The sequence below is a fragment of the Photinus pyralis genome, unplaced genomic scaffold (assembly GCF_008802855.1).
Source record: "Photinus pyralis isolate 1611_PpyrPB1 unplaced genomic scaffold, Ppyr1.3 Ppyr1.4_LG6, whole genome shotgun sequence".
NCBI lineage: Eukaryota > Metazoa > Arthropoda > Insecta > Coleoptera > Lampyridae > Photinus > Photinus pyralis.
This window is the reverse complement of record NW_022170663.1, coordinates 5,672,867-5,700,751: the sequence shown is the minus strand read 5'-3', so window position 1 is coordinate 5,700,751 and position 27,885 is coordinate 5,672,867. Positions and strand designations below refer to the sequence as shown.

Below are 27,885 nucleotides of genomic sequence, written 5' to 3'. Positions count from 1 at the left end.
TATTGTGTAGGTAATCGCACTATTCGAAACTGTGTCTAAGATAAGGATGTCCATCATGGGGATCTCCGAAACCATAGAAGATATGGCGATGTTCAAAATCACATCTTGGACACAGTGTATTTTTCAGGTAGCCTCATATGGATTTCGATCGTGTTGGGAGACAAAGGTCCACATTTTCAAAAATGGAGGTTTTCTTTCTGCGATACATTCATGATGTACTTTGTGCTTCCCCCTTCTTTTATTACGGATCTAATGTCCACAAAGATCGTGCTTGCATCCCAGGCACAAAAAATATTATCCCCCCCTCCCCATATTTAGCACCTACTCCAATCAAGATGGATTTTTTATGAAAAGTTCATGGTACACGAAGATGGGTATCGTTACATTACATAAGCTTTCTACATAATATTATCTACGTTATCTACTATCTTGAACACACGATTAACAACTATTAACTAAAACTGAAATTCTCTATTCTATGCTCTTTATACTCTGAACGATATTTTAGAAGCTATGAAATTGAAATATCTCTATCTATTCTTTCTAAAATTCTTAGAAAATGTATGTAGCTGATCTTTTTGTGTAGGTAATCGCACTATTCGTTAAGTTTATGTACACTGTGTCTAAGATAAGGGCGTCTATCATGAGGATCTCCAAAATCATAGAAGATATGACGATGGCCAAATTCTTATCTTGAACACAGTGTATTTTTCAGGTACCCTCATATGGATTCCGATCGTGCTGGAAGACGAAGGTCCTCTCTTTCAAAAATTGAGGTTTCCTTTCTTCGATATCCTAAAAGTACATAAGCTTTCTACATAATATTATCTACTTTATCTACTATCTGAAACACACGATTAAGAACTATGAACTAAAACTGAAATTCTCGAAAAATATGACTACTACTGAAATAAACACTTCTATTCTCTCTATGTTCTATCTATATATTCTGAACGATATTCTAAAAACTATGAAATTGAAATATCTCTATCTATTCTCTATAAAATACTTATAAAATGTATAATAATGCTCTGTGAGAACTATGTTACGAACTATTACATTCTACTGACATACTCTGAAAATTAACTTATAAAAGAATTCTGTTGTTGCCCGCATAAGCATTTTACTATAAATATATTTAGCTATAAGCTGAGCTTTCGCTGTCTCACTTGGACTACTAGAACAACAAAGCTTTTCAAGAGGAACTCGCAATAAAAATGGTAAAGTCTTCTATCTACCTCTAGTTATCTTTGTGGTACCACAGATTTTAATATACTAAACCTCGATTTTTCGCAGCTGCTTTAGATTTTAATGTTTTGCAAAACATTTCTAAAGTTCCTGCCTCTTGCAAGTGCGTCAAGTTAGGTTTGATGTCTCAAAGTCGTAGTAAAATCATTTTGAATCATTCAAATTGAGCACAACCCACAACGTTCAAAAGCATTAAATCTTCATTTCGGCTATTAGTAAAATTCAAATTTATTGTTTATTTTTATTAGCGTGCTCTCATAGGTTGGGTGGATGGGAGGGCATGGTGTGGGGCTCGACTTGCAACCACCTCCTCGTGGTGAGTCCTGGGTAGTTCTAGCCACAAATACACAGTGGTGTGACCTAGCGGAGAGTTGCATATTTGGATCACACTACACGAAAAGCGTTAGGGGTTGTGCTTAGACTGATGGTTCTTTGTTATGAGGTGGTAGGTTTTATCTATAACGTAATTCAAATCTACAAACAAGCATGGCCGGAATTTATTTCATGACTGATGCGACCAGCATTTTCCATCCGATGGGATAGCGGACCGTTCAGGGTTGTTTTTTTAGCTATTAGAGGTGGTATGTCTTTATTTTGAACCGATTAGATATGATATAATGGTTTTATTGCTTTATAGTCACCATCATCAGTGGATGCACTACCATCCACTATACTGTCGCTCAATTCGCAAAGAAATTGACTTGGTATGGTATCTGTTGGAGAACCAGTTAGGCTGAAGAGAGGATCCCGTAACAAAGAAATCTGTCTGTTGAAAATGGAGGTACAACGACCATCGTTGCTTAGGTCAATTGAAGCCACAGCCTCAACTGAAGAAATCCTGAGGCAAGGCGTTCCATTGTTTCGAGGACTTACCGCATTTTTGAAGGCCCAAGTCCAACTCTTTGTAGCGAATCTGAATACCGCAAGACGTTTCGCTAAAGGTTAGCTCTACAGTTAATTTAATTTTATGTTGAACTTATTAAATGTAAGACTGGGTCACTGTTGGCACCGCAAATAAGCGCCCAATAATACAAGCCCTCTGATATTTCTTTATGAAGAAATCGCAGTAGTGGCTTTCGCACCGATGCGACCTGGAGAGAAGTTGATCTATGGGCATCACGAGTTTAATTTATTGATATATTATTGAGTTTTTTATTTGCTCACATCCCTTATTGAGATGTTCTTTAACCCCCAACATCAAAACAATGTTGTTGTGATTTCTATCTATGTAACACTATGAACTGCATTCATTTAGATTATACTTGCAGGTATTTCTGGAACCACAGCACCGTCGTCCAAGTACGGAGGCACCACCGTCAACATGGTGCAGTACAGTCATCCTTCTCCAGAAAGTGCTCAATTGGTGAGCCACCCGATGCTGTCTGATAATAATTTCGTAATCGTGCCATTCATACCGAGGCGACATGGAGTGAAATGGACTTTTTTTATTCACGACATCATGACATGGTGAGATATTCATCTTCCTAACACTATAATTTAAGTTGCAAATATCTGCTCGTGGTGGATCCTTCGTAGCTCTATATGCCTTTAAATCCAATTCCTTATTATTTAATCCATGGCATTGATTTATATTAACTGCAGGTATCCTGGGCACACCACATCATCATCGACTGAGTAGGCAAACACCTGTAGAATACAGTACAGTTAACCAACATCTGATTCTGCCTGACGAAGAATGCGTAATCGCGACTTTCTTACCGAGGCGCCCTAGATTGAAGCCGATCAGAAAATAGTACGGTTTTAATTCAACGAATGGTAAGAAATTATTGAACCATTAGTTGACAATTCTTAAAGTGAAATCTCTTCTTTGCATTTAGATAACATGAGTGCGGTTTGTGTCTGCCTAACACAATAAATTCTATTTGCAATTACCTGCGGGGAATCTTTCGTAGTTCCAATTCCGTATAGGCGTATACAGTGCGTTCAAGATAAGAGGGTCACCTTAATATCTCTTTTACTTGGCGAGATACGAAAGATTTGCCAAATTAAAATTTTATATGCGACATTACAATCTATCCGGCCACATATTTAAGCTTTCGGTATCATTTCCGATTTAACCAGAAATCGATGCGACTTTTATTTTGAAATACAATGCCTAGGTTTTTTTAGGTATTTGAAAAGAGCATCATTAATATACTAATTACTAATCTGCTTTGCTTTTTAAATTCTATTATTGATTCGTTTCGGAGAACTGACAGGTTCACTTAAGTTTAACAAACTTAGTGTAATCACGATTAGATTGGCTTTCAAATAATGTGCCCTTTGCCGTAGGACTCCATTTAAAATTTTAGGGGTTAAGCTCCCTACGTAGAGGGGTGAAGACTTGGGTTCGTGTTTGTATTCCAAAAGTTGTCCCCCTCGAATACAAAATTGACGTGTTCGAGGATTTTTCGAAATTTCTAAATTTAATACCCTAAAAGCCCTCTGTATACTTCTCGTTGGGCCACTCTGTATACAAAACTGTCCTGAATTTTTAAAATGTTCGGTTGATAAACGCATTAAGAAGGCGCGCGAGACTCGGTTATGTTTGAATTGTTTAAGGAAGGGTCATACCAAGTTTTATCTTTGCAAACGGCTTATAGATAGAAGAGGTTAACATTCGGGTCAGGGGGCTGAATGGTATGCGATCTAACATAACTTCCAAATGCAAACTGAATATTAAATCCGTCCTTACGTCCTTCTAATCAAGTTGTCATTTTTTTGTGATAGATTCGGGTCCTAGTGAAAAGCAGTCGTACATCAAAAACTTTGAAAAATCTTTTAGAACTCGAAAATCTTTGATGCTTAGTATCAGAAAATGTGGTATCAAACGACGTTGTTGTAATGTAGATTTTGAAAATGCAATAAAATATAGTGTGTTCTATTTGAAATTAGTAAGTTGCTATCCACATCCGGTAAAACGGATGATATCTTCTTTCGATATATCATAAAAAACTATTACCTACTATGCAAAATATTCAGATTTAAATTAATTAATGGGAGTCTGATAATACTTTTAGCTAACTGTTTGCCTGAAACAACCTGTATATATCAGGTCCACACGCAAGGAGTTTCCCTCAATGTGCGCTAACTTGTGCGCCCCACTGAAAATTATCACACTTTTAATTATTTTTAGTTGAGAAAGTGCACTTTGGCATAGAGATGTTGACTCAAAAAGTGTTTTCACGATGAGTGCACATTTAGGTACATTTTTGTATTTAACAGAGTTCTTGAGTTTGAAAATTTCGTCGCTTTTATTGTTGTGGTTTTAAGGATGTTGTTATTTACAACAGAAACATAAGCCATTTCCCTCATGGTCTTCGTGCTTGAAATAAAGGAACAACAGATTTGTATAAAAAAATAACATACATTTATTAATATATCACAAACTACAGGTAAACAAACCTGCGAAATGTCATTGAACACTTTGCTTAAGTTTAACACCGCCCCCATAAAAATGAGGCATCTTCGAAATCCTTTCATACGCATTAGCACCAGGACTCTCTGTGGGTTTGGTCTGGTTATGGCCCACCAGTTTGTAATCACTAGCCAATTTCTGCAGACTAAGCCCAGAAGCCAATAGTTGCTCCAGAGCCGATACCATGCCCGACGTCAGGTGTCGTCTTTGAAATTCTCCAATAAAGGTTACAATGATCGCATTGTCTCCGCTTGTAGACTTCAAGTTCCATCCTCTACCAAAGTAGATAGCACCGTCACCACCAATTAGGAAATTGTACCAAATGTCTTTATGCTTCTGCATATGCAGATGTTGTATGTTACGAATGATATAAGAACAGTCCGCGAACGATTCACAGAACGACCCGGCGGTATGTGCGACAACAACGTACTCAACGGGAAGACTTAACCGTGCTATTTCTCCGGAAGCCGGTTCTCCTCTCCATTCCTCTTTTGTGTAAGTTGTACTATTTCGAATGATAGTCTCTTCACGTTCTTTCGGAGTAGATTCGGAGTTCGTGTCCGTCTTGTCGAACATTTTCAAGGACCATACTATGCCAAAGACGATTAAAGTGAACGTACTAAGGGCTAGAAATGAGTAAAGCAACAGTCGTTTGGTGGGCGACTTCTCCAATACCTTTATCAGCGAATACTTTTTCGGAGAACTGTTGTCGTCGAGATTCGATTTTTCTAGAAACAAAGTTTGCAGTTAGAATAATAATTAACACAGTCTAAATTGCTATGTGCAACATTTTAATTAGGAAAACAAGTAGGTACAATGACATAGATGCCGAAAAAACGTTTTTTGCATAATCAAATTACCGGACTTTTTTTAACGAAAAATCTTATGGAAAATGTTACTTTTTTCCACGATTTATACTATGCGTTTCCGTGGCATTTAGTCCTATCTATGAATAGTAGCATCACTTTTTGAGTGACAGTAAATCACGAATGTCAATGATATTATTCAATTATGTGTTATTAAGGATCACTATACAAAAAAATTTCGTGTACAACACATTTTGAAAGTGTCTTTTTGTCATGAATTTGCTTAATTAACTCGGGCTTCGCCCTCATTAATCAAACTACAAGTTCATAAAAAAAGTAGCACTTTCAAAACTAGTGTACAAATAACTATTTCAGGTTATGGTTTTGAAACAAATTTTATTTCCCCATTTGTCATACCGTTTATTGAGTCTTAAAAACTATTTTTATTCTTGGTTATTCGCATTTACAAGCATAGTTTCGACGATTGCTTCCGTAGACCCAAGTGCACTATTCATTAGGGTACAATGAACTCTTTCTTTGAGTTAGTGTATCTTGTATTTACAAAACCGTTGTTTGAGTTTTAGATAAATTTGTAAAAAACAATCTTATCAGTTATCGGTTTTCGTATGATCTTCTTATCTTAATATAATCCATTAAATTCTATAATTATAGGGAGGCTAGATAAGGATTTATTCTGAAAACTGAATCGATGTAAAGAATTTTTACAAAATGCCGGCACTTCCGGAAGCGGTTATCAACTTTCTTAACCGACAACCCGACCGGCAGCCCTTGAGATTCTACCTCAAATCGTTTCCTTTTTGTACCCCCACCATTTACAGTTAAGATATTTTCTGAAAAACAATGGCAGATTTATTGGGTGCGTACTATGAAAACTCAATATGGTTATGGTAACCCCGCGTGTAAAGAATAAGGCTTTCGCTCGAGCTAGATAAAGATATTCAGGAATTCAGGGTGTAGTGATGGGTCTCCGAGTTGGTGAAAATTGAGATCCCTATCTTAAATAGTTTCCGAATCATTTTCTTTGATAATACTTTTTCAAAAAATGTTAATGGTTTACGCAACGGTTCCTTAAAAAATTACTTTGTGTAGAAAAAATTTACAATAAAATATCAAAGTGGTTATTCACGAAAATCAACAATTAAATAAGATAGTCATCGATAAAAATTGCACTATGAACATTAAATCGCCACAAAAGAAACGATTCCCTAGTATCACAAATAACATCAATACGGCTCCCATAAGGAATAAGAAAATAGTAGCTTGTAGAAACTCTGATAACAGATTGAGATTGTCGGAAAAAAAGTATCCATAGAAGGCACTAACTGGTCCATTAAGCTAGGGAAAATTAAAACGAAATTTAACTTTTTCCGGATTCATTTTCCGGAGATCCCAATGATGAGCCACGAATTTGAACCACCCTGTACATTCTCTCACAAACATGGCTGTTATGGTCATCATAATCCTGAGCCAAAATTCTACAGATTCGGCTTAATACAAATTATAGTCCAAAAATATTGACGTGTACAGCCAGTGTAAGACATTTTCTGATGTGACACCACTGTCAGAAAAAGAATGACAGTGACATTTACAAAGGGGTGGGTAAAAAAAGGACGTTAGCATCAGGTTCCGGTTCATGAATAGTTTTTGTGAGATTTTGAATTTTGATTAAGAATTAATTTTATTATACAATAAAGGTTGTAATTTTTGTTTGAGCGGCTGGGGAAGTTACATCTGTAGTAGCAGACTTAGTGTCGAATATCCTTGAAAGGTATTGAGACGTTTTAAAATGTGGTTCTACAATTATCTTTAACACTATAATATAGGAATTCCGTAATGAAAGTATTCGAAAATATTTTTCCTTCCTTTCCTTTCCTATGGTTACCTTCACAAATGACACAACTGCTTATAAAATATTATTAACTAGCTTTCCACACCGCACCCCAGCTACCCCCACTTTAAACCTCTCACTGAGTGACTCTTAATACACGGGATACGCCTAATGTTGAAGGTCAAATTTGGATGGGCTGGTTATGAATTAATTTTATAAAACCCAGACAAATAAAAAAAATTAATTTTACCTTTAATAATTATACGGACAGATTCAAATCCGAGGGCCACCATGGGGATCTCGGAAACTGTTAGAGATAGGTAGGCAGTTTAAATTTGGCAAAGTAGCGTATTTTGATGCTTAACAAAATGCCGTTTTGAAACTGGAAATATTACGACTACTTTCGGAAATATCCTGGAAAAAAAAACGAAATTTTGCAAAATCATTTTTATTTTTTACTGAAGTTATTTAAAAAAGATATTTCAAATACATAACAAATTATTATGACTTTGCCGTCTACAAGATGCTACCTTTAAATCTTAATTCTGACGTTTCGTCTCTGGTTAACCATCGTCAACTTTGTTTTTTCTTATGGAAGTCATTTTTGCTTCTTGTGTCATGTATTGTAATAGAGCATTTTTTTTTTATTTCAAAAGTGTAAAATAACTAATTTTTTAAATATTGTTAAAATATCTTCGTTTTGCCTGCCAAACTTTGTCTTGGGTAGTGTATGCTCGTAATCTCTTGCGTTTTTACACATTAATAGCGCCATTTCCGATTAAAAAATATATACATATATATATATTTACATTTTTGAAAACGGGAAATCAAATAATAATAATAATAATAATAATAAGCAACCACACAAATACAACGTCAAGAACAAAGAAACACCATAAATACAAGTAACGCAACATGCACTACAAAGACAGGTCCACCCAATAAAAATAACTAATTTTTTAAATATTGTTAAAATATCTTCGTTTTGCCTGCCAAACTTTGTCTTGGGTAGTGTATGCTCGTAATCTCTTGCGTTTTTACACATTAATAGCGCCATTTCCGATTAAAAAATATATACATATATATATATTTACATTTTTGAAAACGGGAAATCAAATAATAATAATAATAATAATAATAAGCAACCACACAAATACAACGTCAAGAACAAAGAAACACCATAAATACAAGTAACGCAACATGCACTACAAAGACAGGTCCACCCAATAAAATTACACGCCCTAGCACACTTAAAAAACACATAACTCCTTCTTCACAGAAACACACCACATTGTCACAACCCACTCGTATACAACCGAAGCGCAAAAACCTTAACAGCACCACAGGCTCACAAAATACTGCAATATCTCCACCAAAAACCCAAACAACCTCACAAATACGACCTCAGGAACAAAGAAACGCCATAAATACAATTAAAAAACACAAAACTCCTTCTTCACATAAACACACCACGTTATCACAACCCACTCGTATTCAACCCAAACGCAAAGCCAAAGAAACACTTACACAATAAACTCTATTAATAAAATTACAGGAATTATTATAATGATATTTTTGTTTTGTTTTCTTCTTTCCTGATAGCGTTGACTATTGTGGCCATTAATAGCTATGTTGGTAAGTATGAATTGCATACTATCCGTAGATTTCCAATGTGAGTGTGTGAATATTTATTTTATTTTTTATTTATTTATTTATTTTTTATTTTTCTTTAGAACCCTACATAACTTCACCAGACACAGACACAGACACTAATCGTTACTTGATTTTAATCCGTGCGATTAGTTAACCAGGCTAGACCTGAGTTCTCACAAGGAATAATAATAATAGTGTTTATTGTGTAAAAGTAATTCTAATAAATTACACACATTCGTCTTAAAAAAAAATACATCATGTCTTAAACAGTAACACAAATATAACTTCTAGACATTAAATATAAACTCAACTCAGATTCTCTATGAAAAATTCGTGTATATTATAGTATGGTTTATCAACGAGATATTTTCTTAATGCTTTTTTAAAGAGATGATAGGGTAGGTGTTTCTGTGTATTCGGAAGATGATTGTATATTTTGATAGGCATGTAGAGAGGACTGTTGGCTGTGACGTTTAATCTATGATGTGGAATTTTGATGTGATTGGACCTTGTGTTGTGTGAGTGTACTGTGTTGTATTTGTCGATCAACTTAAATTTAAACTTGTGTACATAACTTGCGGCTTCAAGAATATATAAAGATATGACGGTTAATATATTCATTTGAATTAATAGCGGTCTACAGCTAGTTGTCAGTGAAACTCTGGCGATGGATCGGATGGCGCGTTTTTGTAGAATCAGGGTGCTTTGAACCTGTCCACTGCTACCCCAGATGATGATGCCATATCTTAGTCTGGATTCAATTTCAGCATAGTTAAGACACATTAAGGTTTCTGGATTTAAAAAAGTTCTAAGTTGTCTAATTTTGAATATTGCTTTTGAAAGTTTGGAGTTAAGCGACAAGATGTGCGTCTTCCACTTTAAATTTTCGGTGACCAGCATTCCAAGTATTTGCAAGGATTCCGTATTTTGAATGGTACAGTTTGATATGGAGATTCCAACTTCCGCATTTTTGTTTTGAACCGAAGACATGCTAAACAGTGTGTATCTTGTTTTATCTTTATTTAGGAACAACTTGTTAGCAATAAGCCATTTGTAGCACACATTGCCACAACAAGTAAAAATGACTCCCATAAGAAAAAAAAAGTGGATGATGATTAACCGGAGACGAAACGTCAGACTTTAAATTTAAAACTGGCGCCTTTTAGAGGGAAAAAGGCGGCCTTAGTAATGTGTCATTTATTTTGAAATATATTTTTAAATAACTTCAGTAAAAAAAATAAACGATCTTGCAAAATTTCGTTTTTTTCCGAAAGTAGCCGCAATTTTTTCAGTTTCAAAACTGCATTTTGTTAAGCACCAAAATACGCACTTTTGCCAAATTTAAACTACCTACCTATCTCTTACAGTTTCCGAGATATCCCATGGTGGCTCTCGAATTTGAATCAGCCTGTTATAGTTTTATTAAATGCTCAAAATTGTCTCCACTATTACACAGACCTTTGCCAAAAAACCAGAATACTTGATATAACGTGAAATGTGTTAAATTCATTTATCTTTGTCATGGTCATTTAAAATATTATTTCATGACGAAACCACAACTATTTCCAAGGTTTATTATTGGCTGATATTGAGATCGGTAATTAGATCGAAGGGGGGATAATTTCGCATTAATCAGTCACAATTGTGCTACAATATACACAAAACCAAATTATCCATAGTGAACGAATACCAAACGACACTTACTTCCACACGTGTGTTGACAGTTACACTGCATTACGCTACTATTATTGGGCACGATACACGGTGAACTAAACCAGTTCCTGTTGGCCAATACAAATGTTATCGAAGGAATCCCCTTTATTCAGGGGAATGGTGCAAAAAACTACCGTATCATGGTCAGAACTCAGATTTCTACGTATTTCTGTTTTAGTAATCAAGGCGTTATCTTGGTTGATAAGGGGTCACGCAATCGTCCTATTTAGTGGGGACACGCAAAATGTGTATGGCGCTTTAAAGAAATGTTCTTTTCGTCGGCACAGTAATTTAATTACTTAGGTACGGAAACTAGGCGTTTCCTTAACCTAAGATCTCTACTGATCATATGCATATGATAATTTTATAGACTTCATAATTTAAACAAATTCCTTACAAAAAAAAAATATTGGCAATGCATCTGAACCATACCAAAAATAATAGTAAATATCCTGGATCTTTTACCGTTTAGTATGTACACTTTGGTTGGTTGTACTGGTTCGTTTTTTTAGAAGCTTATGGCATTGTGGAATGGAAAATCTTCTAAATTTATGTTGTTGGTGGAGCATATAGGAAGACACCAATCGATAGGAAACCAGGGTAAATTGTGTCAACCTTTCCCAAACAGTGGGCGATTCTTTTTTGATATTTATGATATCAAGCATTACGTTAAATAAATATGGAACTGCAAAAAACGGCAAGCATTAATTTGCGCAGGTTTTGTTGCTAATTTGCGTATCAGCTTCCCCGCATTAAGCGTCAATAGTAATGTAGCTCGTAGGTACAGAATTTTTAGCTGGGGTTCGCACTTGGAGCTAAACCGAGAGCTAAACAGTAAAAACCGAGGTAAAAACGAAGGTTTCCAATTTCTATTGAAGTTCGGATCTGAATTTTGAGCAACTCCTCGTCTTGTGCGCGATGCTTCCAGAAGATATAGTTTTCAGTGTGGGGTGTGTGGGGGTTACATATTTGTACTAAAAATGAAAGCTTCCGATTGTTTTTCTACTTGATGTTTACAAAGGGTGGTAGAGGAAACAGAAGGAATGTTTTACAGTACAGTACAGTACCCTTTTACAATTAGTAGATTTTATTTTCCAAAATTGAGTACCTTTAATTCCATAAAGTATGCACCTAGGTCTGCACCCTACCGATTTCATAAAATTCGGTTCGTTTTATTGTCCGGTAAATAATTGCAGTTGGAATTTTGGTCGCTGTAAGACACAGTCGTTAATATCCAATAGTATCCCATAACCAAAACAGCAAAAAAAAACCGCACAATATTCTTAACTTTGGTAGCAATTGGAAACTTTCGTTCCTGGGCTTAAGTTGTATTCTTCATTGATTTCAATGATCGAAAAACACTCATTTTTGAAGTGTTTAAGTAATTAATAGAGGTAATTTACCGGGAACGATTATCAAAAGAAAACGTTTATCTCGCCCTTGATAATCGCTTTATTTTTGAACGAGTAACGTTTATCTGATCCTCGAGTGTTCGATTATCAGATTTTAAACTTAAGATAGCAATAAACGGAATTACCCAAAAAATATTACGAGATGTCCAGATATAATTCTCTTTTAGGTAACGGCCGCAATATACAAATTCTAACCAGGGAATCTGACATTTCTAGAGCGGTCCTGAAAAATAGAAGCGATTATGCTGTCCTTTTTACTTCCTCGTAAACTGTTGACTTCTTCATATGGCATACTGTACGGGTGTGTGGAAACGGGAGAAAGAAGGGTTTTACTCTCATTTCCGACACTAGCGGACTGTTCCATCTTAATATCTCACCCTGCACAGTGTGGTCCAATTTCGATGAGATTAAATGGATAGCTTTCTTATGAGTCCTGGAATGTTTTTGAAATAGATAGCCTATACTTTGGAGGTGTACCAGACGGCGGGGGCGGAACTGGTTTTATCCTTCATGATACCCTAATAAAAGGTCTCGTCTCAACGAGAGGAATTAATTTCAACCAACCATAGTCCTGACTTAGACCCCTTATCTTAATCGGATATAATTCCTTATAGCACAGGACATTTATATCGTTTTATATGTGTGTTCAGGTCGGTATTGCCCATTAGTTGAACCACAAAAATGTATCAAACTGGGGAAAAATCTATTTCCATGAAATGTCAGGGGAAAATGTGAAGCATACACAGATTTTCGTCTTTCGAATAACATGAACATCGATGAAAAGCGAATATTTTTGCCAAAACCAGCGCGAACTAATAAAAAAACAACTCCTTCAAAGGGGTAATAATTTTGATCATTTCCTTCATGTAGTAAAGTAATTCAAATTGCTATGGTTACTGTCCATATTTCAACGACAATTCAACTCATGTATAAAAAATCGCATAAGCCGCAGTGCAATTGTCACTTTGACAGCGGCAAAAGTTACCTGCAACTTTTCCAGCGACAAATGCACTAGTGGTTTTTTCACTTATTCATTTTCGCACCAATTATCGCATTATCCTTTCCCATATGACTAGTTTGACGTCTGTCAATAATTGACTAGTTTGGTGAATTTCTTGTTCGTTAAATTGTCCTACCGAATTACACTCGAGGTTTGCATTTAAACCGAGTAAATTTGGGTTGCTGCAATTCAAATCTGTTTCCTTTTAGCAATTGAACTCGAAAAACTGTCAACCTAAAAATGCTCCACCTTCGGTGTCGCATTTTTATTAGTTGACAGTTTTTCTCGTCTAATTGCTAGGCAACAAATTTTCATTACCTTAACAACCCAAATTTACTCGGTAAAATACAAACCTCTTGTGCAATTATAAGTGATTAATTTTAAAACGTCAAAATTTTATCGCTTCTGATTTTATTAGTTTCAAATATCAAAGAGACTTAGACAACCGCAAATTTGATGTTGCTTAGATACGAAACTCACTCCGAACAAGTCTATACTCAATGCGCTAATTTCGAAAGCACTTTATGCCCAATTTTGGTGAAAATTCTTTCGCAAATACTGAAACCACTGTAAATATTTATTAAGGAAATAATCATGCCGAATATCCCGCGTATTTAAAAATAGCCTGATTAAATTTTGTCGTTTTTCGTCAAATTGTTTTGCTAAGAAGAAATTATACTTCTCGTCAATTTCGCACCCAAAATCCTGCAATAAATTTTGTTTATTAATACATCTTTTCTGAAAATAAATAACAAAAAATATAATCGCCTATGAAACACTTGAAAGATAAGTTTGATCATCATTTAAAGAAAACGGTAAACAGTTAACTATAACTGATATTGAACAAAGTCCAAAAATATTTTCCATTGTGGGAAATGCATCTTTTTTTCAAACATTTTGTTGCATTCAGGAGTTGTCGAGGGAGTTGTAGTGGTTGAACTGCTTCAAACGCTCTTTCTACATTTTTTCGTAATTCTTCCTCAGTATGTTGTAGAAGGATATTTAGAAATTTTACTTTTCAAAAAGAAATCCAATGGGTTTAAGTCGGGCGAAGGCGATAGTCTTTTGATTGCATCCCCATCCAGTTATTAGGTACGAGACATTTAAATAATTTCGAACAATTAACGCATTATGAGCTGGGGCACCGTCTTTGCCTCGGTCTTTGCTAAAAAAATAACCGTTCTTTGTTCTTCTAAAGGAATATTATGAAGTAAAACTTCCAAATTGTGCTCTAATGTTTGGATATATCTGTCATATGTAAGTGTTTCTCTAAAAACACAATATTTTAAATTGTCGTTTTAATCCTGACATATTAAACGCACATTTTCCTTGAGCTAGGATACATACAGTTAGATATGTTTGCTTCATCACTCTAAATAACGCTATATTTTGGATGATATTTTCCTTCCTAAGAAACCAATGACAAAACTCGCGCCTTCTTGGTTCATCTTCAGGTTTCAAAGATTGGTTGTTATGATAGGTAATATATGATTTATATTAGTATCGTTTTAGAATATTTTTTCAAAATTATTACCATTTTGAACGGAGTTATTTTTTTATTAGTTTGCGCTGGTTTTGGCTTAAATGACATTCGCTTTTCATCGATTTTCATGTTGTTCGAAGGACCAAAACCTGTGCAGTGCGCTTGCTTCATATTATAATTAAATTTTTCTCTAGTTTCATACATTTTTTGGTATACAACTAATGGTGAAATACTGTATTAGACGCCCGAAAAATGTTAAAAACAAGTTGCGAATCGGTATATGCATGATTAAAGCACATTTTTGGTAATTCAGATTTCTCAGCAATGTTTAGTGCACATCTACACTATAGCAGAAAGGTTTTCACTCGGGTTTTCATAAAAATATGAATGTAATTTCTGAGATCTCAGCCGGGCAGCTAGCCATCCAGGTAGCCATAACGAATCAATAGCGTATTTTTTTTCAAAAATGCGCTAAAAATAAAGATAGTTCAGATTTTCAAAACTTTAATGTTGCCACATGGCAACGCTAGGCGCTTGCACTAAGCAAAATTACGAAAAGTTGAAAATTAGAGGCTCCAAAACGTTTATAACGAATTTTAAATAATCAGGAACCATTTCAGTAATTGTACGTTTGCCGTTTCAATATGGCAACGCATGGTGCTAAGGGTGAAGCGGTGTTAGTTTTGTAATTTTTCATTTTACTGGATTCGCTATTGATTGTCTAAAACAAATTAAGTATCCGGAAAAACTTCTCTCATTTACTTTTGGTTTGCTTCGCCAATGCCAATATTTAAAAAATAAAGGAAAGCTCGCCACCAAATACTTGTCACCGGAAGATTCCTCCGGAAATAACTACACCAGAAGATTTACATCGGCGTTGTCATTCTCGGAAGAATTGTCCACAGGAAAATTCCTCCTGTATAATACTCCTTCGCCAGGAATTTGCTTACAAAGCGAGTTCGGTTAAACTCGAACCCAAGGGATCGGAATTACGATATACTCGCCCTCGTGCTCAATTTCCTTCTATTCATGCGTTAACATTCGCCACGACTGATCTGCCAAAAAATTGCCTCAAGGAACCTCCCTCCAGGAAGAGTCAACCATAACATTTTAGCCCCATGGAAGATTCCTCGCCCCCCTTTCATAATAATAGTCCCTCAGGCAGTAGTAACTTACTCCAAGGAAGACTCGCGTTTGGCCATACCAATGACATTGAGAACATTCGGTCTTGAAATGATTTCTATATCCCACATACGTATCTTTTTAAAGAATCCACCCCAGCGCTCGTAAAATATATACACTGTGCTCGAGATAAGAGGGCCACCACCATATCTCTGTAATTTAGATACGAAAAATTTTCCATTTTCCAAGAAATTTGTCCCATAGCTATTCTCGCACGATTAGGGCGCTGTGTGCGGGGGCACCAGCCTTTTTTTCTGTGCGGTGAGTACATCATTGTACCTATTGGTAATAAAAAATGCTACTCAAAACAGTATGCACTTTTTTTACGGGCCATAAAAAAAATGAAGCTGATGATGACTTCTTTGAAACGAAACGTTGTATTGAAAATCTCTCTCAGAAAAAAATAAAATCAACATGGGAAAATTTCGGGTTCTCTTTGAAGCATACGCTTTAAGTCTTTAATTACTCATCTTTCTCTAATTTGACTATCGTCGTATCTTCTATGGTTTCGGAGATCCCCAAAGGTCTCTTGATGATCGTGTAATAAAGTCCCGAGCGATTTCGGTCTCGCGAAGGGAGGAGAGGGCGATAAAGGTACATTTTGCGATTTTTCGGCTATATCTCGAAAATGGTGGCTCGTAGGAAACAAAGTTATTATCAAAATCGAAAGCTCATAAACTTTTCTACAACTACAGGGTATAAAAACGGTTTACGCACCATAGAAATTTAAATGCTAATTTCTTTATATCGAAATATTTTCTCCTAATTTAAAGCAAAGTTGTACATCTTCCCCGAAGTTCAAAACTGTTTTATAAAGAAGCAAGTACAATTTTTTTTTGGAAATAATTACCAAACTGAATGTATAGTGCGGACGAATACATCCAAATTAGTATAGGAGTGTTTGGATACTCAGTAGATGAAATATTGCGATTGTTCAATCTGTACACATCATCCCTTAAATATCGCGAATAAAATTTGTACACATAGGCATTGTTTGATCGAAAATGCGTTTGAATTCACGCAAGGACAATTTTGCGTTTCTTGATAGCTTCAAAAGCTTCATGGGCAAAAATCTAGTACGATGAGTGTTAAAATAAAAACGTCAATTTTGGACAATTGTGGTTATAAAAGGCTGTTCGGTGTTTTTAAACATTAAATAATTACATAACACCGCTTAGTGACAAACATTCCACGAAACCGTAGTTGCGTCTGTGTTTTCCGATATCCCGCCAACAGTAGAATAGAACCCAACTTTACTTAAACGGGAAATACGTACTTATGATAAAAGTAGAGAAAAATAAGTTCGTCGAGCACTTACACGGAAATTTGTGCTAGGCAATAGGAAACACAAACCGTTCCGTTAGGAAGTGGACCAACCAAAATGACCAATGAATAAGTAGCCTATTACCAAAAACGCGCATCCATAAAAGTGTGGGTCGACGATCTGTAATTACGGCGCGACTGATTACTGTACAAGTGATGATTGCGAATGCAATTTTAAACATATGTTACCAATACTAAACGGGCTACCACAGTCACGGAAAATCCAGTTCTTCAAGGTTAAGAATACCAGGCTACACCTTACCTGGACTGCTCTTCTTCTGCGCGATTTGCGGAAGTTGTTGGGCTTCCGCCCGTACATTTTGATAGATAGTTACCGGCCCATGAAACTGTGTCACTGGACCGATAACCACGTCAGATGAATTCTCGATCTGCACAGTCGAACCTGGTGTTAATCCATTACTTCGCACGTCCAGTTGGTACCCACACTCTTCACTATCATCGTCGTCCTCATCATCCGAACTGTCACTTGAAGAACGAGGAACAACGGAAGTGTTTACCGCGTCTATAACAATTGGGTGTACCGATAACACATTGTCGTCACTCGTTTCTTTATTCACTTTGCATGCGTCGTTTGTAAGATTGGCCATTGACTCTACATCGTGTTAGACTGGTTATTTCAAACTGAGTAATGTTAATTGAAGGCCGCGAATTGATACTGCCAACTGGTGGGGATATTGTTGTTGTTTACGTACTTGTAGCAGTTCAGCAGAAGCAATTACGCAAGGTCCACTCATAGATTTCATTTGAGGTAGACATTGAAAATTGTTTATAAAATCAAAGGGCGGTTCCAACACCTATTTTTAACTTTTTATCTTTGAGCATATGTTACTTATTCGTTTATCTTAATACCACTTGCAGTACGTATGTTTGATGGCGGGAAGCTAGCGTCACATCCTTATCATTTTTTTATTTTTGTTCGTTAGTCAACATGAGCAATGATAAGAGTTCGTAACTGATTATGTACGTCCTCGTTTTCTTTAGCCAACTTTGTAATACCGCCTTGGGAGGGCGTGGGCAATGAGAAGTTTTGGTTCATGTCCCGGGTGAATTCGTATAAAGTTCTCGAAAACTGGAGAACACGGCATGGGATGGACTTGGTTCATCATCAAAGGCGAACCGTTTGGTTCTGAATCTGCATAATGCTCTGAAAATGAAAAGTATTTTGTAAGCATAAAATGCATGTTGAAGTAGGTTGTATCTGAAGCAGTTTGTTTGTATTTGCCGGACAAAGGTTGTAAACTTAATTTTATTTTAACGATTGACAAATTACAATTACAAAATTACAACTTCTTCATCGAGGCAAAAATATCTTTAGGGGTTGGTAAAGTATAATGATCACAATTTATTTCACAATTGACAGTTTTCTTAGAGTCCACTCAAATTCTTATTTCCTCTTTTTCCTTTTTAGGGACAATAACAATAGGACTGGCCTATTGACCTATATAGACCTTTTCGGGCACACCTGATTCCATTATTTTTAACAACTCTTTTTCAGATTTTGTTCTATAACAAAATTGGTACATCGTACGCGCGATGAAAAACTAGGATACCTCCTTCTTTAAGTTAAGAGAAATATTTGTGGCAAGCTGCCTTAAATTTATATTACTTATACTAATTATATTACTTAATTCAGTCAATTTCTGCCTAGTAAAGGACTAAAATAAATTATCTCACTCTACAATAATTACGAAAGCTAATGCACCTTGACCAGTATTCGACTTTAGCTACTATATATTAACTTTTTGGCCAGTAACTACTTTCAAACTAAAATTAACATTAATAATACCATTGTCTAACAAGATACAAATAATCACATACGATTTTCAATAGGGGAATTTTTTGCCACACGGCTCATATTCCGAAACCAGACTTTTAATCCGGCTCGTATTCAATAGCACTGATCCCAAAACGCATAGAAATAGATTGGCGAAAGTTTGACATCGCTGTCTCTTTTTGTTTCCGAGTTAGACGAGGAACAGATTTTTTTCTCTCGAAAAATTCCCTTAAAAGTCGATATATGGGTTACTGACCTAGATGTTCCAGTGTCAATATCAAAATTACTAGATTTCCCTCAAAATTTATGGCACCTTAAAAGCTTTTTCTTTATCACTCACCACGCTAATACAACTTCGTTCAAATTTACCTTCTTGTACCGCCGATGCGATTAGTTGACGTTGACTTTTGACTTCTTCCATACTCTGCTAGTGCGTCCTTTAATTCTGCACGTAAAACATTCCTAATCTCGAGCGTCCGGGACATCCGTCAGGATTGTGCCAACGAGCACAACGGTAGCAACTTTGACTTGACAGCTGACTGGACTGACTATGAAACTTTGATTCGACTGACTTAACTTTGCTCCTTGCGTCATACTATTTTGACTTCCTGACTTGTTTGACTTATATGGGTCCTTTTTATGAGACTGGTTTAATTTGTTGACTGACGAATTTGATTGCTGACCATCTGCACTTGCTGATCTCCTAATTTACAACCTATAACTATCTTAGGCATCTGTGAAATTTAAATGCTGCTGAGACAAAATCCTTTTTCTGGATATTATCATTAGAAAAACCACAAACTAAAGAAACAAATTGACCTGGTTTCTGTACATATTTGTGGAAAATGACTCTTTCGCCAATCTCCGACACTGCCGGACGGTGGTAGTCTTGGAGAGGCATTTATTTATTCCGCAAATTGTAACTGATTACGGGTCCTCGGTGAGATCAAATTTCTCAATATCTCAGCTCGTCGCCAAATTGCTATGTATTCGCTGTATAAAGGACAAAGTTATTTACATAAAAGTCAGGAAAACTACAGAACGATTATATCGTTTTTCTGTATGGATTCCTAGAGATAAAATCAAAAAATATAAATTACATTTACTAGAACATGATATTATTTATTTAGATCATTTTTTTTACAATACAATTGTTATTACAAGTAAAACACTGAATAGCGAATGTACTTCTGAACTTAAATTCTAGTTTAAATCCGTCTTTGATAGCAAAAAGTCGCAAAAAATATAAGCATATCTTGGGTACAACTTTATTAGCTGTCTTAGTAACCTGCTAGGAATCTTACCAGTGATCTTAAAAATTTCTTTAGGATTACCTACTTTTGAAATTTAAAAAATCCCCAGATTTTTTTTTCTCCGGACCCAAACTAGAAGTTCTTTCTGAATTTGTAAGAGAAACATACTTCAAAACTTCTTTAGAATCGTCCTTAAAATCTTTTTAGGAATCGTGTTAAAAACTCCATTTGGCGCAGCTTTTAAAATCCTCTGACAATGTTATTAGACATATCCTTAAGATTTTTATTAAAAATAATCTTAACCGTAGTAAAAACCTATTCTAAATCTTGAGGATCTAATAGTGTCTTAGAAATGTTTTTAGAAATGATTTTAGGGATATTCCAAAGGGTTTTGACGGAAAGCTACTTTGAAAATAGTAATACAAACCTTCGTGAGTAAACTAAGGTGGGACATTTAGAGACCATCCAAAACATCTCATTAAAATTTTCAAAACAACTATTGCAATACCTCTGAATAATTTTAGAAATGTCTTTAGATAATGTTCTAAAAATATTAATTATCACCTTATAAAGGTTTTTTAGAATTTGAACAATTTGTTTACTTTCTTTTTATAAATCTTTTAAAAACTTTGGCAGAGGTTTTTTTAAAAAACGATTTTAGAATTTTTTAGAGGACTTTTGGGCAGTTCGAATGGCGTAGTGGAGTGTCTGCTCTACTAAAGGCTAAAGGGTCTCTGGTTCTAACGCAGGTTCGGCCATTGATTTTCAAATGTCAGGTGCATTTGTGTGAAACAAACAACGTGTTAGGACTCTTGTTGAAAACATTCTTTGGCTTCAAATTGTTTAAAAGCAAAAACCGAGAATTTTAAAGGTCTTATAAGAACTTCTATGAATCTTGCTATTAATTTTACTATGCACCTTTTTGCAAATTTGCTTATGCAGAGAAAATTTTTAGAAACATTTTTTCGAAAAGCTTTTTGGAATATTTCTAAAAAATAATTCTTGAATTACCGTTTAGGGATCTCTGAATTTTTTTTAGAAACACAGCTAATTGTTTTCATACAAATATTTGAAATCTTGTTTAAGTGCTAATGTTGGGTCACAGTGAGAAATTGTTTAAAAACCTTTTTCAGAATATTCTTGGTTGTTTTTAAATAAATATCCGCAGCATTTTGGGAAATCTTTTTACCTATCTGAGAATTTTTTTAGGAATTTGACTGTTTTTCCAATCTTCTTTGTATAGCTTTAGAACATGTTTAGAATTCGTGTAAGAATTCCTTTGGAAGTCTTCGTAGAAATGTTAGAATAAATGAGCTTAAAAGTCTTCTTGAAAATCTGAATGAAAAGCATTTTTGAGGCACTTTGGACTTCATAAACCTTAGAACCTCTTTATCAATTTAAAATTGGGTGTTACGTGCATTATCAGAATTATATTATATTTCTTCCATCTCGTAACACACAAGTTAACCTACTTTCGATTCTTTTTGCACAGACTTTCAAACTTCCCCCTCAAGTTTACCAATTATTACACTGAGTTTCGCAACAATGCCACAAATTGCCAGAGCCAAAAAATATCCGATGAACTTGATTTACCAAAAAAATTACGCCTAACTCTTTCGCTCTTTCAGGTGTTTACAAAGTGGGCTTTAAGGGTTTTCTTTCGGTGTACGTACGTGGGTTAAACTATATTCGTTACAAACGAACATAAAATTTTTTAAAAACTCATGTTTTTAATAAGGCCTGATACAAGAAAGTTCACAATTTTCCCTAAACGAAATTCTTAATAAAAACTTTCTTTTCCTACAATTTTTAAAGACTTGCAACCCATACTTTTTCATTTAGTCCACTACTACTTTCAGCGGTAACCAGGCATTTACCACTTTTAACATTTCACCTTGTAAAGGTAAAGGTAAATTTTCCGCTAAAATGTAAACAAGTCTATCGATATTCTATCTATATTATATTACGTTGTAGAATTATAGGTAAAAATCCTCCCTGCGCTTGACACCTTTTTAGGATAGGTACTTACTAATAGATACGAGGCTTGTAAAAAGTTAAGAATCTCAGGAAAAAAGGTAACTTATATATATATGAATGTATTCAAAAAGGAATAGTGGAGAGCGAGGTTGAGTGTTAGTTAAGCTGGATCCTGATAGGCGGAGTAGTGTACCGTAGTCTTATATATTAAATATTTAAAAAGAATCCTGGACGCGCTCTATATATGGATTACCTAGATGAAGAGACCTGGTGTGTGTAGAAACGCAAGTGAAAGAAGCCATCACAAAGTGATATGAAGTATTCTCATTGTCTACAAAGGGGTTTGTATCTTGTCGTTGGAATTCCAATTTGTGAGGAGGGTAATGAGAAAACTCGGAGAACACACGAGGTCAAAATAATATAAAATAGAAGAAAATTAGTGGCCAAGAAAACTGTTCGATACAATATAAGATGCAGAGAGACTAAGATTGAAGGAAGCGAAGATTTGTATAGTAGAATAAATAGTAGGAACTCGCTGGTGAGTCTAATCATTGGCCATAATTAGTACGACGTAATTTGGTGGAGTAAGGGCGTGGGCAAAATTGATTTATAGACGTATACTGAGAGCAACACATTTTGGCAGGGATAGACAAGAAAAGACGGGTCAATATATCGTCTGAGGCTTGGTCTAAGGTACGCATGTAGTTGTGGATGTGATGGAGAAAGATGAACTTATATTTGACTTTAGTGTGGAAAATTAACGAATGAGTATGAATCATTTGGGTCGGGGAGTATTACATAATGCAGATAATTTTGGGAGAATATATTTGTTGGTATGGTGGTGATGTAGCAAGTTACTTGGGAGCTCTAAGCTTTGTTTGCTACTTAACACATCAGAAATGAAATTTAATTGGGCGCTTACGCCCCTTCACTTTAGATCCTTCTTGTTCGCTTGTTGTTAAAATGAATGGCTAATATTTCATAGTTCTACAAGCAAATTGCAAGAATTTTCTTCATAAGATTGTTAAGGCTGCTAACATACTACGTCATAATGGTAGAGATTTCATTATCTATTGAATAGTTTGCAGATACGTCCACGCAATCTAGTTCTATTTGAAAATATCAGGTTAAGTTTGGGCAAAGTTAGGTACTGGATAGATATAGGGAAAGTTTAAGGTTTCCAAATCTTCGACATTTTACTGAGGTATAGTGCTGCACTTGGGAAATTTTAGTTCTAGAGCTAATTCGTATTTTGGGCGGAGGCTCGGCCACGGTACAGGTTTCCCTTGAGAATATACCATATCCTCGCCTTTTGTGTTAGTGTTGCTAAAAATCGCTTAAATAGTTTTTACCTACAAGAGTAAGAGTACTGTACTTAGACTCTAACTCGCACGCCTTCATTGCGGGGAAGTTTCTCCAGTGGCATGAGGATGCATATAATGGTTTATATGTGCCTGGGCTGTCCATTATCACTACGTAAGCAACACGACAAGCGCGGTGTCTGTATCGATCAGCATCTTGAGTTTTTAATTTTCCGTTTATGGGCAGTACGACGGTTTCAGAGACATTGCTATAAAGCGCGCAATCCAATTTAGCTCGGTCAAATATCGACCATCAAACACTGCAAACGCGCATGAACTACGATTTTTATTATGTTGTTAAGGTCCCTTGAAAGTAGTTTCAACACCCAAGTTTGCAACCCTCGAAAACCTTGTGCTACCCCACGGATAGCTTCGAAAACTTGCCCGAAATTTTGCACATATTTAGTTGTTTTAGAAAAATGTACCTTAACGAGACGTGTTTTCCAAGTACTGGTTTAGTTTACGTTTAATAAAGACATAGGTCAGGGTTTTATCGTGTGCACAGAGACCTTAAAGATGGAACCAATCAAATATGCTCAACCAGAAACACAAGGGCAGACACCGTGGGAGTTGTCGCGCCGTCGGTGCAGATGTTTAATATTTTCATCATAACAGAATTTAGTTTCCCGTAAATAACGACCTAGAAGTAGTTCCCATAACAACAATTGGCAAGGTAAGCAGTTAGCAGAGTAACAATAAATATTACGTAGGTTTTATGTATGGAGCAATTAGAAAAATGGGTTTTGTAGGAAAATTGTTATACTTACTGAATGAAACGTTCGTCATACAAGGATTGAGAGCTACTGGTAATGCAGATGTGCACAATCATCTGCTATATTAACACACATAGACAAAAAGAGTGACTGAATAAGTGTGATATTGAAAAACGTCATATAGTAATTCACCTAGCATCTGAGAGTTCCTAAGGCACCTAAATCTCGAAAAAGGGTGAGGAATTGAGAGCGCGATATCTCGATCTCAGGCAGTTTTAATAATGATCCCCCGGATATTAAACACTGTTAATAATATTAGTACAATCCTTGGTCATTTTACATATGATTATAACTGATTATCTAATATAATTAGTCCATCTTACCCGCCAATTTCGGTGACGATCTAGGTTTTTAAAGTAGATGTCCAGTAAAAATTTGAATATGTTGATCAAGTGTATATAAATATCATGTAAAATTTTAAAGTCACTGTGACTAATGGCGTAATGTTTAGATAAATATGAAATGTCTAATGCTCAAATTACACTTTAATTTGTGTTAGAAAAATAAATTTCAAAATCTGACACAGCTAACTTGAATGTTTTAGTCTAAAATAGAAAACTACACCAGATTTATATTATTACAATATAGAATCGACTGTGGATCATTGAGCTTTGTACAATTTGGAGGGCTTCCAGTAGCATTGTGAGTAGCTCTTAAGTGTTATTATAGAAACTGGAATTGAAAAAGTGATTTAAACGGTGCTTTTAATACTTGTTTACCTATACATATTATACAGGAGTACTTTTTGATTCGGCTCTCATAAATGTTTCGGGATGACATATCTAAAACGAAATGTAGGGTTGCTCACCACAGATTGGTGATTCAAACGGATCTCATTTCCAAGCTCAATGCGATATGTAAAGAATATGACGTAAAATCAAATGGGATATTCTTGGCATAGGTCGGATAACTTCGAGGAGGTGTTAACGTGTTTCTGAGTCTCTTTGATAATATAATATTATAGTATAGTCAGGCGAAGTTTTTATAATTTTGAATTGGTGGCGCACTTACCTATCATTAATATTTTATGATATACGGATTTACGGGCGCGGCTACTATTATTACGAGAGCTTTTGTGAATAATTTCCGATGAAAAACACTGATTGAAGTATGTACCTATAGACGACTATTGGTTGAATCTACTATAAAATATGTAAAGGGTAGGTAAATACCGAATGCTTATATCGTTGGAAGGTAATCAAATCCTTACAATTGCATGCAGATAAAATAAAATCAAGTAGTTCTATTATAAAAATCAAGTTACACTGTGATTGAAATTTGAATTGTTAAACATTGTTCGCACGCAGTTGGTTATTAGTTGAACACAAAAAATTATAATGCAAACTCATTGATGTATTCGGCGAATGTAGGGATCAAATTCAGCAAGCTCCGGCTCCTTTATGGCGCATTGTTACTTCACAATCTACTTTTTAAAGAAAATTCAACCATGCGGCTTACAACGATGGATTTTAGATATCATACTAATACAAGTCGGATATTGCCGATCACCGCGCCGTAGAGTGCCCGTCGAGATGCTTCGCCCCGCTCCCCCCTTAAAATCGGCGCAGACGCTTACATTCGTATATTAACTATAATATCATGAAAGATGTGCAGAACTCATGCCTTCTGGTGCATATTTGTGAAAGAAATAAAGAGAAACATAGGACGGCCCATTCTTCACAGTTGCAAGACAATGATAGCTTTGGTCTGCTCAACATATGTTCGACAAGGAGATTAAGTTACGATTTCTGGATCCTTATTTTCATTAAAATCATCTCTACTAAGATTCGCCCTAACCTATCTGTGTAGTGTAAACACTTCTATAAATTCAGTTCTAGTATGTCGACATTACAAATTAATTACCACCGGCCCCCACGTACATAAAAACGCACATTGTTTTAGCGAGTTCTTTTTGGATCACATAGCACAGTGATATATAACAATTTCCCGTGATGATGTATTAAAAGAAGAAAAGAAAAGGAAGGATCTTAACGAAATTGATTTTCACTTTAGTGTCTTGCAAGCGAGGCCAGTAACAATTGATTATTTTTCTCCTTTTTCCTTTTCTTTTTCTTATTTAGAAACCACGACTGACTTAAGTTATCTCTCTCTCCCTTTTCTCGAAATGATAACTATTTTTAAGTTCCATTCGCAATATTGTTTTATTTTCTTAGTTTAGCTTAACAAAAGTGATGGCGGCTCGTGGCCTAGGCAGTCTCAGGACGGCGGGTGTCTCACATCAGGAACTGAACTTCGCCCGTAGATTACGGAACATTTAATTTCATTTTTTTCATTTTTTTAAATATTTTAGTTTATTCTATCTCTGAAATATGATGTTTATTTATTGGTATATATCTTTCATATGTACTTGCCAGTTGATCTATAATGTCATCTTATTTATTTATTATTATATACAAGATCGTTGATATGTTTAAACCGTTTTGGATTTACCGAGCGGTATGGCTGAGACGCGTGTGCAAACCTTTTCTTCATGTTATCGTATTAACCGGAATAAAATTGGGGGATCGAAAATGTTCTAATTTCATCTCAAATTTATAGGCTACTGCGGTTATACTGACACTACAACAGGGTTGCCGCACAACATCAATAACTTGACTTGTTTCGGAATAACTCGGATATCAAGGATTTACGCGTTCTTCTACAATTAAATTATGAAATGGGTTTACATTATGTAAGTGGTGGGCCCCTGACCCCCCCTAGGATATTTCTTGTCTACTGTGGTCCAATTGTGCTCATTGAGGATATTATGTCGGGCGCTTTTTAGGTGTCGAAAGTAATTCGATAATACAATAGCGACGGGCGAGGTAGAGACGTCCAAAATTATACTAACTTTATTATCACTCACAACGTCGTTCGAGTGCTTTTATTTAAAACCTTACCATATCTACATGAAGCGAAGATTAGCTCAGCCTAGATAAAAGGGAGCCTTCAGGTAATAGGTTGAACTGGCCATTACCTTCGCTCGAGTATCAGATATGATCCTGAATCGATATAAGTACTGGTGTGGTGAACTGTAAAGGTCATGCGAAGTTGATAATTCATCAATTTATTTAAGAGCGCCTGGGTTAAAAAACGTGTTGTAACTATATCTATCTCTACATTATTTCATAAAGTACCTTGGTGTTCAATACTTTAAAACAGGTTTCATTCTTTTAGAAACACAGTGCTCTTAAAAATATATAGTCAAAATATTCAAATACTTCACCTCAAATAATGATAAAAATTAAGATTATCCATTATATTCCTTGTATATAGTTTGATGTTATTTTGGGTGATTATCATGTATAGTTGGATTTTACGGTGTTTAACACACGTAGTAATGTTAATCTTATATTAAATAATACTAGATTAATATACATACGAGTATAATTGTTGGAAGACAGTGTGCGTGAAAACAATATCGTTATCATTACATCTATCTCGAACTTCATGATACATGCGAGATATATCGATAAATACCCGATGAAATGTATTATGCGCTATATGTTCACTACGTTTTTTAGAACTTTCTGTAACTGAACAATATAGCAAGAACCTCTTTCTAATAATAATAGCCCTTAAGGAGAAGGTGAGTACAATTTTTAAAGCGATCTGACGTTTCTAAAAGTTATTATGCAC

General features: G+C 35.4%; 1 protein-coding gene across 1 annotated transcript; it reads right to left on the bottom strand.

Annotated features, from left to right (window-relative positions):
- Positions 1–4,478: 4,478 nt before the first annotated feature.
- On the bottom strand, positions 4,479–17,828 carry LOC116173861 (peptidoglycan-recognition protein LA-like). Its single transcript, XM_031491581.1, has 3 exons — positions 17,350–17,828; positions 4,652–5,394; positions 4,479–4,572 (listed from the first exon to the last, which is right to left on the bottom strand). Exons 1-2 carry the CDS (start codon positions 17,693–17,695, stop codon positions 4,664–4,666), a joined length of 1,077 nt encoding a protein of 358 aa, XP_031347441.1. The 5' UTR covers positions 17,696–17,828; the 3' UTR covers positions 4,479–4,572; positions 4,652–4,663.
- Between the last annotated feature and the right edge of the window lie 10,057 nt (positions 17,829–27,885).

What these genes read in the sequence shown, in the direction of transcription:
- LOC116173861 (XM_031491581.1), bottom strand. Translation starts at nt 17,695, where the DNA reads ATGGCCAATCTTACAAACGACGCATGCAAAGTGAATAAAGAAACGAGT. An exon ending in GCAGAAGAAGAGCAGTCCAG is followed by an intron (nt 5,395 to 17,349) that starts GTAAGGTGTAGC and finishes CTTTGTTTCTAG; the next exon opens with AAAAATCGAATCTCGACGAC.